This window comes from Buteo buteo, chromosome 18 (assembly GCF_964188355.1).
Source record: "Buteo buteo chromosome 18, bButBut1.hap1.1, whole genome shotgun sequence".
In the NCBI taxonomy this organism is placed as follows: domain Eukaryota; kingdom Metazoa; phylum Chordata; class Aves; order Accipitriformes; family Accipitridae; genus Buteo; species Buteo buteo.
The window spans coordinates 4119560-4142932 of record NC_134188.1 but is presented as its reverse complement, the minus strand read 5'-3'; the positions used below and the strand labels follow the sequence as shown (position 1 = coordinate 4142932).

Sequence of the window (23373 nt, the reverse complement as noted above, 5' to 3'; positions counted from 1 at the left end):
CTCTTCCTATGCTTAGAAAAAAAGTTAAAAAAGCTGAAGATGGAAGTCAATAAAACCAGAAACAAGCCATGTGCTCATACATTGTTAGTTAAATCTAAACCAAATCTAGTCAAACTGACACCACATGCCAGAGAAAACAATATTTGAGTAAACAGCAGTCTAACTAGATCCCAAAGTCATTACCAGTCCACATCTGGAACACTCAAACCAATTTCTGGTGACTCTGGAGTTTGCATCATGTAGCAAGTATTACTTTAAGACTGTTTTGTTCAGGCCAAATGAAGTTCTATTGTATTGTGAGAGGAAAAACCTCAGTTTCTCTTCTTTGCCAACATGTAAACATTCTTCCTCAAGCACGTGGAAAAAACTCAGGTCTGGATTCTTTCTTTGGCCCAAGTTGTCTATTCAACTTCAATGTCAGGGAGGAAAAAAGGAAGGATACCAGTAAATTATACTGTGGTACTTAATAGTAAATAAAAAATACCCAAAATCACAGAATGGTTTGGGTTGGAAGGGATTTTTAAAGGTCATCTAGTCCAACCCCCCCTGCAGTGAGCAGGGACATCTTCAACTAGATCAGGTTGCTCAGAGCCCCGTCCAGCCTGACCTTCAATGTTTCCAGGGATGGGGCATCGACCTCCTCTCTAGGCAACCTGTTCCAGTGTTTCACCACCCTCAGCGTAAAAAATTTCTTCCTTACATCTAGCCTGAATCTACCCTCTTTCAGTTTAAAACCATTACCCCATTGTCCTATTGCTACAGGCCCTACTAAAAAGTCTGCCCCCAAATATAAGTTAACTTACCAAAAGAGATGGGGGCAGTGAGGGGAGACAAAAAACAGAAAATGGAGGCATTAGGTAGCTTTAAAAATCTAAACAACATCAAGTAATGAATTCTAACTGATCAGAGAACTGGAATCTATACTGGAGCTTTTTCAAAGTCAGTCCATGCTAACAAGCAGGAAAAACATCTACTTAATCATTCTAAAGCACGAACACACACACACACACGCAAACACCTTTTACCACTTCATCTGTTAGGCACTATACACTTGGAACAAAAGCTGATGCTTGGTAGAAGCCCGAAACAAAACAACGGACACTAGTCACCCCTGGGAAAAGTAAAGACTTAAACTACAATGAAAACAAGCTAAAAATTTATTATTGAAATTAATAAACAGAGCATATATTAATTTTCATACATCCAAACACTGTATTTTAACCATAAGTACTAGTAGGGCTAAAACCACAATACTCAGAGAGTCATAAAATGCCACGAGAAAAATCATTGCATACATACAACTACTGAATGAAACTACTTAACGACATTATTCAGTGGCCTGCATTATTTGACCAGTTTTAACAGTGAAACAGAGCAACTGAAAAAGAGATGAAACACACACACTGCCTCTGATGTGTATGTAGAAATGCCAGTCTCAGTGGCTGTAGAGCCCATTGGTTCCTTGTGCTCAACATACCTAAAAGTGCTTTACACTCCTGATAAAAGTACACAGAAAAAATACATTCTCCACAATGAAAGCACTAATGAATCAAAGCCCAGGATCAATCTAAAAAAAGTACTCCTCACAAAATTATTAGCAAGCTTCATTACAATCTTTCTCCAGTCAGGCAGTTTCCTCCAATACAACCAAATACCCTCAAATATTAATTCAAACTTCAAAACGTTGCTGTACAAATTAGAGGAGTAACTACAGCAAAAAGCCAGATTATGGGTGTTACAACGGAGCCATCATACTAACAGATTATTTCACGATGTAAATCAAACGATGCCAAACGCTTTTTAAAAATGCGACCAAGAGTAAGGTGTCAGCAAAGCAGAGGCAGGCAAGAAGAGAGGAGGCATTTTTTGTGTTATCACTAGAACAATTTCCTGACTCATTCCATCCTCCAGCCCCGGGGACCAGGCTGGCTTGGTCTGCACACCAACAGCCTTCTTGACGTAAATGAAGCCGAGCACTGACCTAAATGCCGTTGCTGTTGAGCTCCTTGCAGCTCACGCTGGAGGAAAAGGGGCCAGCACGGATTCAAAAGCCAGCATCCCACACTCGAGCTATTCCAGCCCGAGACTGCTGGCGCAGAAACGCTCGTCGAGACCGAGAGCCCCGCAAGGCCTCAACCTCTTTGAGACTGAAACCTCCAAAAAAAAAAAAAAAAAAAGACTGCGAGGCCAACTCTAGGCTGCTTAAGAGCGGAGATTATTAATTTTTGTTTTAAGGGGAGCCCGCACGTCACCGCAGCGCTTCGGTGGAAGCAGAACTGCCAGAACCGGCCTCTCGGTGCCAGGAGAGAAAGCCGAGACCCGAGGTACCGAACCTCGGACAAGGTGAAACCACACGCCGGGCGTGATTTTAAGCAAGTGTTCCACGAACGGCACCCTTCCTCCTCAACTCCCTGCCCCGACCAACGCGCAGAGGCGTTGCCGGGAGCGACTCGGTCCCTCCTTGTTACCGGGGCGGCCGCGGAGGCCGTAGGCCCGCGGCAGGCGGGGCTGCCGCTTTCCCCTCAGTGAGCTACGAGGGGCCCGGCTACCGCCCTTCGCCCCTCCGGCGGGCGGGCAGGCAGGAGGGGCAGGTGCGGGCCCCCCCTCCGTGCTCTCCCGGCGAAGGGGCGGCGGAGGGCAGCGGCGCCCTCCTCGCAAAGCCGGCCCCGGCGGTAGGCGGCCGGGTAGATCGTCCCCTCCCACCGCTCTTCCCGTGAGGGAGCGGGGGAAAGGAAGGGCAAGGGCGGGGAGGGGAAGAATTACCTCAGGCGCTGCTCGCAACCGCCGCGCAGCCCCGTTCCCGCCGGCTCCGCCTCCGTTGCCTGACGGGAGCGGGGCGGGCCGGCATGGCGGCGGGGACGCGCCGGAAACGGCGCAGCGGAGCACGCTTGGCGCTGAGGTGAGGGCCGGCGAGTTCACGGCGGCGGGGAGTAACGGCCGGCGCGGGCGGGCGGGCAAGGACCGCTGAGGGGAAGGCGGGCGGGAAAGATGGCTGAGGGGAAGGCGGGCGGGAATGGACCGCTGAGGGGAAGGCGGGCGGGAAAGATGGCTGAGGGGAAGGCGGGCGGCCCCGCGGCTGAGGGGAGCCTGGGGTTTAGGGCTGCTGTGTGCTTCGCAGGGCGCCGGGGAGAGCGCGATCGCCGTAAGGGCCGGGAGTCGGCGGCGTGGGGAGCTGAGGCACGGCGGTAGGTGGGAGAGCGGAGCCCCCGGGACCGAGTCGGTGTCGCCGGGAGTGGGGGGGGGCTTGGTGGTGGCGTGGCCCGGCGCCGGGCCTGGGGGTAGGGTTGTTGGGGGGTGGGCCGTGGCGGAGCGGTTGTCTCGGGGGGTTTCTGAATGCCGACTGAGTATTTCACGTCAGTAGCTGTGTGGTTAAGGTGTGCGTTGCCTCTGGGCGGGGGAGGCTGGAGGGTGCGCTTGGTGAGGTACTGGTGCGCGCGTGTACGTGGGTATATCCCCCCTTGCACGGTTTTCTTACGTTCGAACAATTAACTCCACAAACGCTTTTTTTTCTTCTGCAGCCTTGCCATTGCATGTGGATCGCTCTGGGTGTGGATTAGGAGCTAAGGAGGCTGTTTAGCCATAGGTTCATCTGGAAGTGTTGGGCAGCTCGTGGTGTGGAAGGAAGGGCAGCCACCAGCATGGCCCTGGCAGCTCGTTAGCTGGCATCCCACCCCCGTGCCCCTCGTTTCCACTGCCTTGGGTCGGAGACCAAGGCTCTGCCGACACCAAGTCCCTTCCTGAAATCTCGCGCCTCTTAGCTGAAGCTGTAATAAACTGCGCTAGTTAAGGCTGTTTTCTTCCCACGCTAACGCATGTTTTTTTCAGAAGGGCCGAATGATTTGTCAGCAAAACGCGTAGTCCCTGTCCCTTGTCATACACCTATATAAGCATTTAGTATGAGGAGGTTGACTGTATCGGAAACTTTTAGAACAGCGGAGTAATAATGCTGCATGCTGGTTTATTTTGCAACTTGATCAGTTTTATCTTTATTTGCTTTAGTCTTCCTTAGGCTTCTTGCAGGAAAGAAATTTCTGTTCGCTTCCACATAAGGGAGATTTGCAATTCTGCCCAGCACTTACAGGCTTCCCTGTAGAGAGAGTTACTTTGTGACAGCAATGATGTCTTGTTACTATTGCACTTAATGGAATACATTTTGTGGGCAAAATTGTTTGGGTTTTGGTTTTAGGGGTTTTTTTTATGGGCTGTGATTGAATATTTATAGTTACTAGCTCAGATAAAAAAAAACCTTAATACTCTGATTTCTTCTTGTATAAGGAGAGGATAGGTAACTAATAACACAGTGGAAATGTTTCTTTTTTTTCCTCAGACTTCTGTTTCTTTTAATCTTTTCAATGTCCCCTTGATCAAGGAAAGAAGACTTGTAAGGTGATTTACAAGAAGGTCATTTTTAAGTGTGCCTTTAGCTTTAAACAAAGAGGAGATGTTCTTTTCACTGTAATGTAATCAGTGTTGTGTCACCTGCTTACTGCAGTTTGTAACTGATTTTTATTTATAAGGTACTGTTTCACAAGGTACAGCTCACTATTATCAAAAGGTTCATGGCTCTTTTACCATAGAATCATGCAATGGTTTGGGTTGGAAGGGACCCTTAAAGATCATCTAGTCCAACCCCCCTGCCATGGGCAGGGACATCTTCAACTAGATCAGGCTGCTCAGAGCCCCATCCAACCCGACCTTGAACATTTTCAGTGATGGAGCAGCCACAACTTCTCTGGGCAACCTGTTCCGATGTCTTACCACCCTCATTGTGAAGAATTTCTTCCTTACGTCCAATCTAAATCTATCCTCTTTAAATTTAAAACCATTGCCCCTTGTCCTGTCGCTACAGGCCCTGGTAAAAAGTCTCTCCATCTTTCTTAGAAGCCTCCTTTTAAGTACTGAAAGGCTGCAATAAGGTGTCCCCAGAGCCTTCACTTCTTCAGGCTGAACAACCCCAACTTTCTCAGCATTTCCTTGTAGGAGAGGTGTTCCATCCCTCTGATCATTTTCGTGGCTCTCCTTTGGACTCGCTCCAACAGGTCCATGTCTTTCCTGTGCTGAGGACCCCAGAGCTGGATGCAGTACTGCAGGTGGGGTCTCACCAGAGCAGAGTAGAGGGGCAGAATCACCTCCCTTGACCTGCTGGCCACTCTGCTTTTGATGCAGACCAGCATACGGTTGGCTTTCTGGGCTGCAAGCACACATTGCCAGCTCATGTCCAGATTTTCATCCACCAACACCCCCAAATCCTTCTCTGCAGGGCTGCTCTCAATCCATTCATCCCCCAGCCTGTATTGGTACCAGGGGCTGCCCCGACCCAGGTGCAGGACCTTGCACTTGGCCTTGTTGAACCTCATGAGGTTCACACAGGCCCACTTCTCCAGCCTGTCAAGGTCCCTCTGGATGGCATCTCTTCCCTCTAGGCTATCAACTGCGCCACTCAGCTTGGTGTTATCCACAAACTCGATGAGGGTGCACTCGATCCCGCCATCTATGTCATTGATGAAGAAAGATATTAAACAGTGCTGGTCCCAGTACAGACCCCTGAGGGACACCACTCATTACCGTTTCTACTTGGGACATTGAGCTGTCAAATGCAGCCATCCAGCCAATTCCTTAGCCATCTAACAGTCCATCCATCAAACCCATATCTTTCCAGTCCCTCACCTTTTTCTTGTTTTCTGTCTTCTGCCCTGTCAGCTCTGTAGCTCATCAGATCTTTTTATAGGCCAATTTAACTCACTAGAATAGCAGAAAAACTTGTGCTTTATTGAGTTTTCTACTGGTTTGTGCATTCAGTTAGCTTGTGGAAAGTCTCATGAGATGTGAGCTGTCAGGGAAGGTCGTGGGAGAAAGAAGAAGAAGAAGAAAAAAAAAAAGAGAGACCTCCCTATTCTGCAGCAGCAAGCCTTTAGATCAACTCATCTACTTAAGGAAACATAACCATAGCCTTAATAATCACATCAGATCCATAGCATATTTTGCATTACATTTTTCAAGTATCCAGGATAAAAGAAGGAAAGTAGCATAAGTGGTTTAAAACATGACCCAGGAAGCTTGAAAGCACATCCCTGTGTACTTTCCCATCTGTAATGCTCTGATGGGTTGTTTAGTACTTGATACAGCAATCTTTTATTAATTGGCTGTTTTTCTTGGCAACTGTTGATCTGATGCCTGAATTTTGTACATTGTGCAAAGATCACTAATAACTTGATGTAATATTACAAATACTGAAATGTACAGGCAGGCCACTTGGTACCCCTCTGCGTATCTAGTACTGGCAGATCTGTTTTATTTGCTTATTGTATGTATGTCTATGAAATAAAAGGACAGTTAATATTTTTTTAATGTTTATTATATTCATACGTGCAATAAAGGTCTTGGACTCCAGTACTATAGTACTATTGCTGGGTCATCATAGTTGTGGGAGGTATTGTACATCTCAGAGCAGTATTTAAGCTTTAAAAAGAAGAGCAGAAGTAACAGAGAACATAACTGAAAAAAATACTTGCTCTCCTCTTGAGAGGGATGACAGGGAAAACAGGGACTTGCAAAGAAATAAATAAGTCTTGTAAAACCAAGGCATGCTTAAAAAGGAATAACCTGTGGGTTGTTAGTGTTATTAACATTTTTGACCCTGTGTTGTCTTTATGTGGTGAGAAGTTGCCTACAGTTCCAGTCATGTGATCTATGTATTTTATTTACTCTGAAGAGCTGAGACTGCTCCAGGCCAAGGAATTGACTAAAAGTCCCCTGAACAAGTTAGAGACATTTTCTTACTAGCTATAGCATGGAGAGTAAAGTTGTTATGTGTTTTAGTGTGGTTGATATCTGCGCAACTTGTAATTATATAAAAAAAAAAAAAAATCAAGTTCCTGGCTAGACCAAATATATGATAATAGAGTTGAGTCACAGTGCGATAGTGCTGTTGCCACTGTGTGAAAAATTGGAGAGCTTGCCTTTCCCGTATAGTCCAAAAAGCTTCTATACTTTGAGCTAATTAATTAATTTTTACCTTGAATGAGCCTGGGACCATGCTGTTTATTGTACACCTTCCAACTCCATTGAAAATGAAAACTAAACACGCGCTCTAAGGCATGTGGGTTGATATTTGTATGTTCTTACGTTCCCTTACAACTATTAGTTTTATGAGTCAAGGTATACTGTCTTTACATGCTGCAGCCCGGTAGTTCTGAAAAGTGCTGCTGAACACATTGGAAGTGTCAATAGGGCACACTGTCATTTCATTTTGACCCTCTCTTAAGTAGCCATTGGGAACTGATTTGAAATGAGTTGTTACATTTTCCTATTGTGATTTTTTTATTCATGCTCTGTTGTTTTTTAGCGTTCTGTCCAGTTCTGTAGGGTCTCTCCTTGCCCAGTATTATAAATGGTTTGGGATTGAACTGTTATTTACACAGGGCTCCAAGAATGCCTTGGGAAATTTTTTCTTTTTTTTTTTTTTTTTTTTTTTTGAAAGGAACTATAATCTGAGTTAGTGCTGTAGTGCAAGAAAGGGTTGAAAGGACATCATGGTGTGGGAGAGGATGTCATTCAGTGGAAGTATTGAAAGGAGAACAGTCATGGCAGAAGGAAAGCTATTACATTCATGACTTTGCAATTCAACTTACCTTAACTTCCTCCTGCTTTTTAAAAGAGATACGTATTTATTCTAGTTAGTTCCATTTGAAGTCAGCAGGGGCAGAATTGGGTTCCTGTAGTTCTAAACCTCTGTGTTTTTCTGGCTGATTCAGGGTGTAGTTAGCCTCAGTGCTAGTGATGGAGTTGACTTAAGGAGCTGCCTTCTGATGTGCAGCTGGTTCATACTGAATCTGTCGTCCGCAAATGTGTCTGTGTGTAATATGTGAGAAAGGCAAAATTTGGGCCTGAATTTGAGAAATCATTTGAAAGGGAATAGTCAATGTCATTTGTAAAATATGCAGTAGAGTTACATAGCAATGATACCTCTGGAAGAGCTTTAGTTTGCTAGGAAGTCTGTAACGTCCTTAAAATAACATTAGAAGAAGTTTCCAGAAAGTGGCAGTAACAGCAGAATGCCCTTCTGTAGTTAAAAATTGTTGTGTTTGCAGGATGAACTTTTAATAGTTTATTATGCAATAAATTCACTGTTTTGAAAGATACAACAGTGGGGGTTTTTTTGGTTGGTTGTTTTTTTTTTTTAATGTTCCTCAGCAACCTTCTATAACTGTATGGGATCTTACTGTAGCCATTTTTAAAGAAGTTCATTCTTTCTGAGGGTTAGATGCAGTAAGCTGAGATGCCCAGGCAAGACATCTACATTGCTGCCAAGTATAGTGCACTTGGAAAATATGTGAGACCTTGTAGAGTGCAAAGAATAGATAAGCTTGCAGATTCAGGGCCTAAAGCTGTTAAATCTATTACATGACTTAATTTAAAGTTTTGAGTTAATAATCTGCATTAGAAAATAGGTATTTTCAGTTAAGAAAATACTCTTCTGAATTAATTTCCACAGAATATACAGGCTGCGTTATTGTTGGTATTTTTTTTTTTCCAAAAAAATTTAATCTAATTTTTCTTTAATTGTTTTATTCACTTCTTATTTTTCAGGAGTCTTTGAAAAATCCTTAGTGGTCATGACATTGTAACAAGTGACATTAATTAGCCAGTGGCTCAGAATGATGGATACCCAGAAGACTACAAATGGTTTGCAAGTGATTGGAGAAGGGACTGGTATAGGGAAATCGACACTCCACATGGTGGGGTATTTGGGAAAAGTCAGTTGAAACTTGTTTTACATGTGTGCAAAGTTCATATTTTTCTCTGTTTTGAGAGATTTTTAATTGGTCTTAATTTTACAAAAAAAATTCTCAAAATTATTTTCCACGGAAATCTATAACAATGGCGAAAGATTATTCTAAGTAAATCTGTGCCTATGACTTTTTTACTGGCACTATTTTTACAACTGTTTGCATTCCTATGAAAATTGATTTGTCTTTCAAAGATCTGAGCTTATGTTCCCTGGCAATAAGTGTCCTGTGGTTTAGTTCAAGTAGAATGAAATGTTGCATAATTGCATTGTTAAAGATACCTTATTAAATATTTGAATATTTAAATCAAAAGATAAATTTATTTAGAACACTACCATACAAATATATATCTTATAAATATTTTTTTAAAAATCTAGTTTACTTTTTTATATTGTATTAGGTATTATATTTAGAAGTTGCACGTTGGTTTTCTATCTTGGTATGTATGTATGTCTTACCTTGGGATAATATATGAAATACATAAATTTATGCTATTGTGGTTTTCTTTTTTTTTTTTTTTTTTTTTTTTTTAGAAGTGTAATCCTGTGGAAACAACTGCACAGGAATATTGTCCAGTCTGCAAAGAGAAGGGCCAGATTCAAGTTTTACGGACTTACCGCATTAATTTTCAAGAGTCCATTTTTCTTTGTGAAAATCCTCAGGTATTACACTAATTAACAGTTTTATTTGATTGTGCAGGGGCCTTTATCTTCATCAGTTATACCTCTTTAAGTTCAAGATTCTTTTTGGTGGTAAGCAGACTGTTGAAATCAAAACCTGTTTGAGTCCATAGGCTGGATGATGTTTGCCTATATGTAGACAAAACCATAACTAACCTGTGTATGTGCGGTGTTTAGGCATAGCTAGCTACCCTAAAGAATTAAAAAGAATAGATTAAAATGAATAAAGGAGAGTTTTGCTTATATAACAAGGGAACTGTGGCAGGTTGACCCTGGCTGGATGCCAGGTACCCACCAAAGCCGTTCTGTCACTCCCCCCTCCTCAGCTGGACAGGGGAGAGAAAATATAACAAAGGGCTCGTGGGTCCAGATAAGGACAGGGAGAGATCACTCACCAATTACCATCACAGGCAAAACAGACTCAGCTTGGGGAAAATTAACTCAATTTATTACCAATCAACCAGAGGAGGGTAATGAGAAATAAAACCAAGTCTCAGAACACCCTCCCTCCACCCCTCCCTTTTTCCCAGGCACAGTTTCACTCCCAGATTCTCTGCCTACCCCCTCCAGTGGTGCAGGGGGACAGGGAATGGGGTTTACGGTCAGTTCATCACACGTTATTTCTGCCACTTCATCCTCCTCAGGGGCAGGACTCATCACACTCTTCCCCTGCTCCAGCGTGGGGTCCCTCCCACAGGAGACAGTCCTCCACAAACTTCTCCAACATGGGCCATTCCCACGGGCTGCAGTTCTTCACGAACTGCTCCAGCGTGGGTCCCTTCCACGGTGTGCAGTCCTTCAGGAGCACACTGCTCCAGCGTGGGTCCCCCACAGGGTCACAAGTCCTGCCAGAAAACCTGCTCCATGGGCTCCTCTCTCCACAGATCCGCAGGTCCTGCCAGGAACCTGCTCCAGCGTGGGCTTCCCACGGGGTCACAGCCTCCTTCGGGCACCCACCTGCTCCGGCGTGGGGTCCTCCCCGGGCTGCAGGTGGAGATCTGCTCCCCCGTGGACCTCCCTGGGCTGCAGGGGGACAGCCTGCCTCACCATGGTCTTCCCCACGGGCTGCAGGGGAATCTCTGTTCTGGCACCTGGAGCATCTCCTCCTCCTTCTTCACTGACCTTGGTGTCTGCGGGGTTGTTTCTCTTACATGTTCTCGCTCCTCTCTCTGGCTGCCGTTTCTGTCTGTCCCAGCAACTTTTTTTTTCCTTCTTAAATCCGTTATCACAGAGGCGCTACCACTATCGCTGATGGGCTCAGCCTTGGCCAGCGGCAGGTCCGTCTTAGAGCCGGCTGGCATTGGTTCTGTGGGACACAGGGGAAGCTTCTAGCAGCTTCCTACCGAAGCCATCCCTGTAGCCCCCCCCTCCACGCCCCCCAAAACCTTGCCACACAAAGCCAATACAGGAACACAAGTGGTACTAAATAAATCTTTGTACTAATCAGAATACAAGGCAAAAATTTGATGATTCATGTAACTAATACATGACTCCTGCAGATGTGAGTCTCCCATTTTCCCTTCCTTAAGTCTGGGTAATGCAAATAGGTTTGTAATTATAATTACAATGTTTTTCTTTTCTATTTATTTTTCGCCTTTTAAGTTTAACCTTAGCTGGATTTCTTTGCTGCTTAATATTTGAGTCATGATTTTGCTGCCTTTCCTTTCTCCGCCACTCTTTTTATGGGGGGAGGGTATAGCAATCCCATATGGACTGGTGCCCTTAAATTAGTAGACTAGACTAGATATGGGTCTCTGAGTTGCTTTTCCTATCCCTCCCTGCTTTTAAATAATCATAGTATCGTTCTGGAGATTGGTAATAGCGATTTGACTATATTCTGGTTGCAGAATAGCTATATATGTAAGGCCCTACAAACACCTGGTCTAAATCATCAGGCTAGCCTGAAAGAGACCTTGCCAGTTTTGGCACCAGTAGTCTCAGGCACAAGATGATGATGCCAAATCTTTGCCTAAAGGAATGGATTTAGGCGAGTAAGAGAAGAGGACTCTCCTTAGCAAAATTAGGTAGTTTTCAGGGGTTGGAAGCATTTACTGGAAAAGTAGTGTTGATTATCACTACTGATACATTTACTTCACAATTGCTTATAAGACAGTGGTTGGATAAAACACCCTTTCTGTCATAAATATGTTGAATTTATGTATTGATTTAATTAAAATATCACTTTACAGAAATCCTATATTCCATTTCAAGAGTATGGTATGTGATTTTTTTAGCTTTTGTTCACCTGAAATTGATTTCACTGTAACTTTTTTTCTTTCCTGTAGTGTATCTACCCACTTGGTTATAAACCATTAAACAGCATAATTACTTCTGCTGATTCAGAAAATCATCAAGTTTCACCTACTCATAAGAAAAGGAAATTGTGTAACATCAGTGACTTTTCTCCTGTTCAATCACATCCAAAAAAAGCAAGAACTAATAATGTGGTAGACGTTGAGCATTCTATTAATACAGACCCTGTTGTTAAATGCTATCAGAATAGCTTATGTATTCCCAAGTCAAGCCTACATGATGTGTTACAAAATGACCAGCAAAAACCTAGTAACAATATGGAGTCCTGCATGCAGAAGGTGGATTTTGAAACAACCACCAACGCCAACAACTACCAAGAAAGTCCGCCTAAGACTTCTAGTTGCAGAACACAACTCTTGCCAAATTCTGAACTTTGCTCAACAACATCAGAAATTTTGCTCAAAGATGGTAAAGGTTCCACTAATAACACAGATTTATGTCTTCAGTGGAGAAACATGCATAATCTTTGTTGGTTAGATTGTATTTTGTCAGCGCTGGTACACTTGGAAACATTAAAATTTGCTCTAGTAGAAGACTATAATGATGGAAAATGTTTACTCCAGAAACTCTTAACAAAATATAATCAAGCAACTGTGCTTCTGAATACCTGTAAAAGGAGTAAAGTAAAAGGTGAGTAAATTTAGCTGCTGTTTCTTCGTATTCAGGCTGATCTGATCTGCTACAAATATATGGAATTTAGCAAGTATGCCTCTGTTCTATTTCAAGATCACAAAAGAATGAGTTACAACTCATTACCGTGAATTTGCAGAGTAGTGTGCTTTATCTGGCAGAATCCCAGTAACCTCTGATATTGTTTTTCTTGGGGCAAACATGCACACTTTGAAAGCATCAAACACTAAGCATCTCTTGAATTTTTTTGTCATATCCCACATAGAGAATTTGTGAATTGTTTATGTAATTGAGCCCCACTTTGTTTCTTTCCCCTCTGTTGGTTAACATATGAGGATGCTGTTCTAATCTTAATCTTCAAAATCATTTCTGTTGTATAAGTGGGCAGTGCTTTGTCACACAAAAAATAGTAAAGTTGGGAACATATGTTCTCTTCTGGCTCCAGCTGTGCTCATTGAAGGAATGCTTCCCCTGAGGTCTGCAAGCTGTGCTGTGGATGATAGTGCTTCCTAACCTTTTTCAGTCAAAATTAGTCAAACACATTAACCTGTTTCGTATTTTCTGGAAAGCGTTAGTGACTACTCACATGTGCAGCTTAACAGGTTTGAGGACTTGAACCTCCCAGCACAGGGGCAGTGATGGGCAGCTGGGGGCAACCTTCTAGGCAGCACAGCTGGAGTCAGAGGAGGATGTGTCACTGTAATCTACTAGTATGGTCTTTGATCGTTTTCTGTACTGCGGATTCAGTTTAAGACTCTTAAACTAAGATCTGGTTTTGCTAAGGAGAAGGGCTTGCGAGTGTTGGTTGATGAGAAGCTCAACATGAGCTGGCAATGTGTGTTTGCAGCCCAGAAAGCCAACTGTATCCTGGCCGGCTGGTTGAAGGAGGTGGTTCTCCCCCTCTACTCCGTTTTCATGACACCTCACCTGGAGTACTGCATCCAGCTCTGGGGCTCCAAACATAAGAAGGACATGGACCTGTTGAAGTGGGTCCAGAGGTGGGCCACAGAGATGATCAGGTGGCTGGAGCACCTATCTGATGAAGACAGGCTGAGAGAGTTGGGGTTGTTCAGCCTGGAGAAGAAAAGGCTCCAGGAAGACCTTACAGCAGCCTTACAGTACCTAACGGGGGACTACAAGAAGGTCGGAGAGGGACTTTTTACAAAGGCATGTAGCGATAGGACAAGGGATAATGGCTTTAAGCTGCAAGAGGGTAGATTTAGATGATACGTGAGGAAGAAGTTCTTCACTGTGAGGGTGGTGAAGCACTGAAACAGGTTGCCCAGAGAGGTTGTGGATGCCCCATCCCTGGCAGCGTTCAAGGCCAGGCTGGATGGGGCTTTGAGCAGCCTGGTCTAGTGGAAGGTGTCCCTGCCCATGGCAGCGGGGGTGGAACTAGATGGTCTTTAAGGTCCCTTCCAACCCAAACCATTCTGTGATTCTATGATTAGTCCTCTTGAACTGACCCATTGCTGTCATAAGTCTGAACTTCTAAGAGTTCATCTGTTAGAGAATTAATACAGATCTCTGGTAAGCCAGTACCTTTCATGATTATTTTTTTTCCACAGGCATTCCAAGAAAAGTGTGTGTTTGAATATAGAGACTATAGTCCCAGAACAGCATTTGATAACTTAAAAAAATGTCCTATCTTTGCTGGGAAAAATAATAAGTGTATCAAAAATGGTTTAATCCACCTTGTGGCAGAGAAAGCATACTATTTTACAGAGGGGGGAAAAAGAAATCCAAAAAGATTCTGAAGTAGTTCATATACTCTGCTTGCCAGAAAGTCAGGCTGCTTGATTTTAGGTTTTCAGCTATTACCTGGAAGCCCTCTACCATCACAGAACCTGTCTGAGATGTTTTTCTTTCACTTCTGTTGTGCTCTGTTTGCCAAGGAGCGCTGGTGTGCAAGAACCCTTAAATGGAGATGTTAGGTGTTGGAATATAGTGTCGTTTGAGATTAACTTAAACCTTTTCATTTCCAGGAATTGCTGCAAAACAAATCAGTTTATTTGGGCTACAGTGGAGAGGGGATTGGATGAAGAGTACTGTTGTGGAGAAAAAGTGTAGTATTTATTCTGCCCTTCTGTGTAATTTTACAGCATCTTTTACATACAGTTGTTTTTAAAAACAATCAAAAGCAATAAAGCTGCAAGAAACTTCTGTTTACCTTTTTTATATCATAGATTTTATAAGTAATAGTTTCAACAGCTACTCTAAATCCTTCCTTTAATTTGTAGAGGTTATCATCATGATTGTGTAGTAGAAGTTATGTTCCTGCTCGTGGTTAAAGAATGTGTTTGTGTAGAAACAATGTAACTTGCAAATTTAAAAGATATACTAAGATATATAAAATAAACTTTTAAAAAATTATTTTTACTGTTTTAAAGGCTGACTTAGGAAATTAGCATTTAATCTGGAACAACATATTTAAATATTTTATTATGAATTGTATAACATTATTAGAAAGCATGTAAGCAAATTTTTGGTCTTTTGATCTTAATGTTTAGGTTTTAAAATCTACTTTTAATCTCCAAATCTCCAGAGTATGTAATGTCTGGTTACACTATCCTTAAATGTTGTTACTATCTAGCTGTTGGTACACACTGTTAGCCATAATTTAAGTCAGGTCAAGTAATTTCTGGTTAGCAGACTGCAGTAAAATGTGTATAACTTGTGTAAATTCTTCTCTAATTTTCAAATCAATTAATACCAAGCATTGGCTATTTTACCAGCAGTTTTAGACAAGTATGGGTCAATATGGAAGGTACTAGATTGCAGAGAATGAGTGTGTGTTAGGTGTACTTATGTGTGTGAAAGGGTCGGGGTGTTACACATAAATGTATGAAGACATATGTACTTTTTTCTTTAGATGTTCTTCCAAAAGCAGAATCTCATCTCAATGAAATCAGAAACAGAATGTTTACACAGCTTCAGCCTCAGCTTAAGTGTGAACTAGGTAAGTAATTAGTGCAGCATCTCAGTATTTACTTTCAGGAAACTCTACATGTAGAGCCTTGTATGTCAGTACATAAAAATATGTATGTACATATGCATACAAGACAGTTTGCAGATACATTTGGTTTTATTGGTGAGATACACATACTTTACAGTGTGATCAGCTGGTTTGTCCCTTGACTGGTTTTGACATTTTAGAGAGCGTATTCTCATCTTTGTAACTATGCTTCAGCCATGAAATTGTCATTGATAACAACCTACTAACATGGATCAATCCCTTTGCTGTGAGGATTAGAAATACAGCCTTGAAGGGATAACTGGTATTAAAATCATAGCAATAAGCTTATTTTCTTCCTTTTTGAAGTACTGAAAGCTGATTTCAAATATTCAGTGACTGTTTTTTCTGCCCCATCTTTGAAGGTCAGAAGGAGAGTCCAGTGTTTGCACTCCCTCTACTCTTACAACTGGATCAACAAGCTGAGAAACTATTCTTGCATTCATTTTCATGGAAGTTTGAATGTGTATGTTGTGGCTACAAATACCAGGACCGGTGAGATTTTTATTTAAGTAGCTTCTATATAAATGTTCTACCTTACCTTTTTAAATCTGCATGTAATAGTTTATTTTCTACAGATCTCCAGGTTTTGTACAGCTTAAGCTTGTTGGTGAAGTTTTACCTGATCCACTTTTTTAGGCTACATTTGCAAATAGTTTACTGCTATGTCATGTCTTAGGAAACCATGTTATCACTTAAGAAAGAAATAGGAGGTAACTGTGTGAGTCCCTGGCCGTGCTCACTCTGGTATTTTGCTGCGAGTATACAAATTGTTGTGGTTCTAAAGAATATATGCCTAGTACACTTTTGCTATTGGAGAAGATCTGTAATATTCATTTGTATTACAAAGAATCAGAGATTCTCTCACATAATTTATCTATTTTAAAATAGTATTACAGGGAAGTAATTTCTTGAGAATTGATTTAGTTCTGTGTAGTTGCAGGTACAAGCTAGTAATGTAGGCTCTTTTTAGAGTCGAAGAAAAAGAGAGACACCTTCAGAAGACAGCTCACTTTACTTGAAAAATACCTGTTTCTCTCCACTATCTTAGGTTTATACAATAAAATTCTAGATCCCTGAGTGAGATGAGATTAATGGTATCTGTTGCACTGCTAGCTAATATGTAGTCCTGGTTAATAGGATGTGTTCAAGAGCCTTTGTTACATACTGTGTCTTTTTAAGAAGCTGAAAAATCTAGGTTAGGTTGAATATAAAGGAAGCCCTTTCTGTGGCTAATGAATGAATAAACTACGTTATTTCACTTTAATATCCCGTACATTGTACTTTCATACAATATAACCTCTGTGTAATCTCTGCTCTGAATGTACTGTTTTTTGAAAACAAGACTTTGTATAACATGGATTCTGAGGTAATTTGTTACCACTTCCTTCTCTCCTTGAGATTCTGTATGAGCTAGTAAATTATGCAGATCCTGGTACAAGCTCTGTCTTATGTTGGAAAGGAAACAGAGATAACATGCTAAGGGAGAGCAAATAATGTGAAACTGAAGGCCACAGAGCTGCTGAAAACAAACGGTGACTGATACTGTTTGGCAGAACTGAATTCAGTGCTGACTTGGATGTGATGCAGTCACAGTGGAATTCACACAACTGGCATGAATATGAATAGAATTTGGCTTTGTTATAACATTTTTATAACTTTTTTTCTCCTGGTAAAGTGTGTACAATTATTGTTTTCTGATCAGCAACTCAACTTTCTCCTTTTTTTTTTTGTGTGTGTGTATGTCCAGATTTAGGAAAACACTAACAACATTCACAAATATAATCCCTGATTGGCATCCACTTAATGCTGTTCATGTTGGACCATGTAATAACTGTAGTGATAGATCTCAAAGAAGACAGATGATTTTGGAAAAGTAAGTTTGAATATGTGAACTTGAAAATAAAATACATAAAATTCTGAGAGTTCATGTATCGAGCATATCACTTTCAAAACCAAACTATTATCTTGGGTTTACAGAGATTCTAAACTTTAAACTCTGATAAATACTCACTTTTTAAGATTTCTAGCTCATTCTTAAACACTCTTTGCCATTTCAGCATTTAATAAACATGAAACATAGAGCAGTGTTTAACATGCTGACCAGCACCTGCGTTTGAGCCAGGTCATAAATACTTACTACCAAGTAGTGACTATATACAGCTGATATCCAGTGTCAGCCTTTTCATAACCCCTGCTGTTGGTGGATAAAACTGTTGTTTGATCATCTGTTTACTAATTTGACTTGGGAACAATGTCCTTTCCTACTGTGGTTATGTCACAGTTGTCTCCTGGTTTTTTTTCACCTTTTTCCCACTCCCCAAAATCCCTTATGTGGTGGTGGTTTTTCCCCTAATCTATAACAAAATGGACTATCCAGCTGGGGTATTTTTATGCCTTGACTACTGTGCAATCTGAAGAGTCCTGTGTGGAAGTAGACCAATAGGGGCAGAACTACATACTCTTTGAGATGCCTTACTTTTTCATTAGGAACTTTTGCCACTATTTTGCTGTAATAAACTGGTTCTTCATTGTTTCTTTATTATAGAGTACCCTCAATATTAATGTTACATTTCGTAGAAGGCTTGCCACATAACAACCTGAAGAACTATTCATTTCAGTTTGAAGAAGACACCTACCAAATAACCTCTATTGTTCAGTATCAAACAGATAAGAAGCACTTCATAACCTGGTCTTTGAATCCTGATGGTAAGAACCATAAATTCTATTATAATACTTCATGAGTCTACATCAAATACTGTTTTATGGGTTACTGCAGTAGTCTCAGCAGTCCATATGTAATAACAAGGATTTATTTTGTCTGCATTCTAAACTTATTAAAATTTTATGAATAATTGTGGGAAGTTTGTTACTCAGAGTGAAGGTTTAACTGATTTATTCAGCAGTGTTCTGTCCTACGCTCTACTCACTGGCAAAAAGTTATCTGGGTAGAGCTGTTTCCCTTCATAACTTTGTAGATGTTAAAAAATACAGTCTGAGCATCGCTGTGGGACAAATGGTATCAGTTATTTTGAAGCCAGTTATTAATCCGCTCTTGGCTGGAAGCGAGGGAACCTGTGGAACTACCAGCATTAAGGAAGTTTCTTTTCATCTGTGAACTTTACTGCACCTGAGGGGCGGGAGGCACAAATCCATGCTAGAAGCATTACTAATGGTATGATGGTTGTACCGTTGATGGGAACTCCATAATCAGAGAAGGTGAAAAGCTGATATATTGATTCTCACGCTTCTGTAGAGAGAATGGAGTGCAATCTTACCAAGTGTTGTGACAAAATGAAAATGGTCTAAATCATACTGCCAGGGTTTAAGAAGAAATAGGAAGAGGAAGCAGCTGGGAACTGCCTAGTTAGGAACATCCTACACATCATAGACACCTATTTTGAAATTCTTAAAGCTGTGAAATCTTTGCTTATGATCTATGAAGAATTTGCAGATGATGGGGCAGATTATTAAAAAAAGCAGTTTCTCTTAAACCCCTGTGCCTCCCACCCAGGCAATATAAAGGTCTACAGGGAAACTTAATTTGAGATATAGTTCTTCCCTCAGACCTGTGAGTGTATTTTCAGACAAGATGTCAGCATCATTAGCTCAGACAAAACAAAACTTAGCTTTGTTTTTTTGTTGACCTACTCTGACCTATAATAATATTGCTGCAAATTTTGCTTGTGTTTGATCTTTTTTACCGTGGAGATCTCCCAGTTTTCTCTGATGTAATAAAGAATGGAGAAAAAAACCCTTTCTTTTCTGCTTGTCAGGGGAATGGGTTGATAAAAATATTTGACAAGTGTCTGAGGATAGTGACTTCCATTTTAAAAGTCTCTGAGTCTCTCCACTGGTTGCTATTTATTTTTCAGGAACTTGGCTTGAGTGTGATGATTTAAAGGGGCCATACTGCAAGAGACATAAAAGCTTTGAAGTTCCTCCTTCAGAGATTCATATTGTTATCTGGGAAAAGAAAACATCCCATGTGTCAGAAGAACTGAATTCACAGTTCCAGAGTAAAAACATAGAAGATTTTCCTCTTAATAATGTACACTCAAATTCCACAGCATTGGACTGTGTTTTTGATAACACTGTAGACAAAATACCTGGAGAACATCGCAAAGAGGATTCTGTGAGAACTCCAGATAAGAAACAGCAGCGGGTAGCTGAGGATGAAAGTATTGTACATCATGGTTTGGAAGATCTGGCACATGATGATCTTGTAACACTGATGCTTGAAGAAATTCAAGTTGACTCAGAAGGTAAATCGCTGCTGAATGGACAGATGGTGGGAAATAACCTTGTTGTTGAAGTGGGCACACCTCAACAGCAGGAATCAGCTTTTTCACCTAACACTCCATATACAGGAGAGTTTGCTGCAACTAGTCTAGCTATGAACAATAAATGCATGTTATATGAAAATTCCAGCATTTGCTTACCTCTAGAAGAGTTGAACTCAGCAAATATTACTTCTCCTGTGCCCAAAACCCCCGACCCCGACCCATCTGACTCATCGCTTGCTCAAAGAATAAATGACAGAACTAATTTACCTAAAAGAGAACATGGAATAAATTCAGAACTACAGCTAAACACGAAGTTGTCGCCAGTAGAGAATATTATACAAAAATCACCTGACTTGAAAGATGCAAGCAAAATTGTAGTTAATTCTCAGGTTGCCAATTCTTCTTCTTCCAATAATTCCTTTCAGCCTTCACACAAAGACCAAAAAAGAGGATTTGTAGGAAGCTGGGTAAAGAAATTATTAAGCAAGAATACTTCTTTCATGCCTTCAAGTGCCTCAGCTCTCAAGAATGAGAGAAGTTGCAAAACTCCCTCAATGCAAAAAATAAGTGAAGTGCGGTTGCCAGTTAAGGGAGCAAGTAACTTTGGTGGATTTCAAAGCAGAAGTACAAACAAAACAACTGAGACCCCAAAGTCAGTGGTTCCTCAGAGTAATAATACTGATCCTTTATCAAATTTCAAAGGATTTTCTCAAAGCACTCGTCTTCCAACAGCAAGTCATACCACTATTGAAGGTCCAACTTGGAATAAGTCAGGAAGTACGTTGGGTACCGCAGGTAAAGTGTCTCACTTCCATTCACCTCGCTATAATTCTGGGAAGGCAGAAGAGTCGGATAGTGACAAAACAAAAAAACTTCGCCTAAAACTGTTAAAAAAACTTAATGCTAAAAAGAAGAAGTTAGCTTCACTGGATAGGCTGGCAGTGGAACAGATGAAACATGAAAAACCTGTGAGTAGAGATGTAAGCACCCCATCACAGACTGAATCTCACAATGACAGTGAATTATTGCAGAGCTTTTTAAGGGAACTGCAGTATCAGATTGATGTCGCAGATAATGAATCTGAATTTAATGCGAACTCTGTATCAGGGTGCACTAACCATAATAACAATGATGAAATCCTGGCGGAATTACTGTCCCCTACTTCAACTGTTGCTTCCTTAGAGGCTCCAAAAAGTGAAGATGAATGTATGTATATGGAAATGGTGGATAGCAGTGTTGCAACGACAACGTCCGATGAGAAGACCAGTGTACCACAAGCAGCAATGACAAGCGAGGACCACAATTATTACAGTCCTGTAAAGGACAGTAATTTGGAACTTCATACAATAAGCAAACCTAGTGTGAAAAAACTTGCTTTTGAAAGTCCTACTAGGGAGGATATCCTTGAAGACCTGTTCTCCATTTCAGCACCAAGCTCAATGGCAGGTGACATAGATTTACCTCATTTTGATGAAACTCTGTTTGAAACTTGGTAAATATTCACTTTCTTGTTTTAAGTACTTTTCAATATTATGTATATTTTGAAACAAAGCACTATTAAATTATATTTTCTAACTAGTTTAATTGCACACTGGCTGTACTTGAACAATTTACATTTGAGGTATTTTTTTTTCTTAAAATCTTATTGTAGCAGACAAGGTTTTAATGCATTTTATTTTTCTGAGAAACAGTTATTTTAGCTGTCAGATATCATGATGATTTTTAATTAAAAGCTCCTATGAGTCTTGATTTTTGCTGCTTTTAATATGGAAAACTTATCCATACTCTGCTGAGTTTGAGAAATAATAAAATTCAGTAGTCTTGATGATGTAATGGTGTAAGAAATATTATTTAGGTAGTAGTGGTTTATTTTACAAGATCACCCAACTCCTGAAGTTATTTTGTCTGACATTTAAAAAAAAAAAAGAAGTTCCTTCTGTAATCAAGGATGTTTTTATCCTTTGATAAAAAGATCATTTGCAACGCTAAACTTGAGGTGGGTATTCTGTTAGGAACTCTACTCTTCTCAGAATTACTGTTCTACAAGCTCACCCTGATGTATACACCCCTCGGATCCAAGGAAGGGTGGACATGTGGTAGAAATTTTCCTATTTAATGTTACAGCATGTACTGAGTTTTTGTCCTGGGTAACTGAAAATATAATTTGGCAGAATATTCTTCTGAGCCAGGTAATTTTTTAAGTAAAATTAGTAAGATTTGGGCCAGAGTTTGCAGCACTAAGAAAGAATATGAGATGTAACTTTTAGTTATTCATAGCTGCAAATTCACTAATAAAAGAAATGTTTCTAAGAATTAAAGTTAACTGTACGTTAGCACCCATTTCTGTTGTCACTAGGAGTTTTTCATGGTTAGAGCAGTGCACCCCTGTCCATATGTGACAGTGCCAAGGAGAGGCAAGGTCAATAGGAAGAAGGTAATGGAAAATGTGGCAAGGCAGCGGTGAGTAAGCAGAGGGATTCACATCTTGGTGTTACTGGAGTTGTATAGCTTTTGTTCTGCTAGATGGGAGTCTCTTTGAAATTCGTAGACACATTGCTGAGGGTATTGTATGCTAAATAAGATTAGCTGTACATTTTTCTTGTACTCGGAAATAACAAGGATTTTATCAGCAGGTCTTTGTTTCAGCCCTTTTTTTAAAGGTATTCTGCATTTTTTCATGGTTTTAGATCCCAAGTTCAAAACATTAAGTCCTCAGTCTTACTCTTCCAATAGGTGCAGTTGAACGTAATTGTTACTAGAAGGCATGGCTACAGATTTAAATGGTCTTGGATTGCTCGGACCAGGTTCAAAAAGTGTTTGAAAAACTGTCAGCGGCACTGAGCTCACCTTGCCACACTATTTCTTTTGCAATTACATACGTGTTTATCAAACTGGCACTTCAGACAATGAATGGTTTCATTCTTGAAATATAAGTCTTTGTAAAGAACTTGAACCCCTTCTTTGTTTTAAATGTTGTAATTGGTAATGTTACAATAGAAAACAAATCAATGGATTCTGAATGGAAAGTGCCAGGGTACTGCTGGTGAAATGTTCGCCTGTTTGTGAATTCACTTATTAAAAAAAAAAAAATGCTGACCAAAATTGGAGTTTGATTTATCAGTGAATAAAATAGGTGCCTCTGCAAGACTTGATAGGAGAAGTGATAGGATTTTCCTGCGGAGTTTTCCAACCAGTGGTTTCTATATATGCAAACCACTAAAAAGCAGTGTGTCTCCCAACCCTGACTGCTTGTTGCAGAAGTTTCTCCAAGCAGTGGGAAGCTGTCTTCAAGTGTGGATGCCATCTGTGACCGACTGGATTGCAGCTACCTGCCCCTGTGAAGTGGGAGCTCCTTTCACCACTGGCTCAGGACATGACAGAGACCCAGGGGTGAGTGAAGCAGCCAGCCTGGGGTTGGTGTGATGCAGAATGCATAGGGCAACGTGAGGCAGAGACCGCACTGGAAGATGAGAAAGTCCTGGTGGTAAGGGTTATAATAAGGTCTGGTGGGTTGACCCTGGCTGGACGCCAGGTGCCCACCAAAGCCACTCTATCACTCCCCTCCTCAGCTGGACAGGGGAGAGAAAATATAACGAGAGCTCGTGGGTTGAGATAAGGGCAGGGAGAGATCACTCACCAGTTACATCCTCCCCCTCCTTCAC

At 41.2% G+C, this 23373-nt stretch overlaps 1 protein-coding gene across 3 annotated transcripts; it reads left to right on the top strand.

The window, feature by feature from the left end:
- The first annotated feature begins 2826 nt into the window (after nt 1–2826).
- Nucleotides 2827–22815, top strand: USPL1 (ubiquitin specific peptidase like 1). Of its 3 annotated transcripts, XM_075050643.1 has the most exons (11): nt 2827–2899; nt 3119–3185; nt 8590–8756; nt 9323–9451; nt 11755–12412; nt 15285–15371; nt 15791–15920; nt 17176–17301; nt 17974–18134; nt 19301–21203; nt 22445–22815. In XM_075050643.1, the coding sequence occupies exons 3-11, from the start codon at nt 8658–8660 to the stop codon at nt 22452–22454; spliced, it is 3303 nt and encodes a 1100-aa protein (XP_074906744.1). In that variant the 5' UTR covers nt 2827–2899; nt 3119–3185; nt 8590–8657; the 3' UTR covers nt 22455–22815. The 3 variants fall into 3 exon arrangements, with proteins under 3 accessions (XP_074906744.1, XP_074906746.1, XP_074906745.1); XM_075050645.1 differs by lacking the exons at nt 2827–2899; nt 8590–8756 and having other exon boundaries at nt 3181–3185; XM_075050644.1 differs by lacking the exons at nt 2827–2899; nt 3119–3185 and having other exon boundaries at nt 4396–8756.
- Nucleotides 22816–23373: the final 558 nt, after the last annotated feature.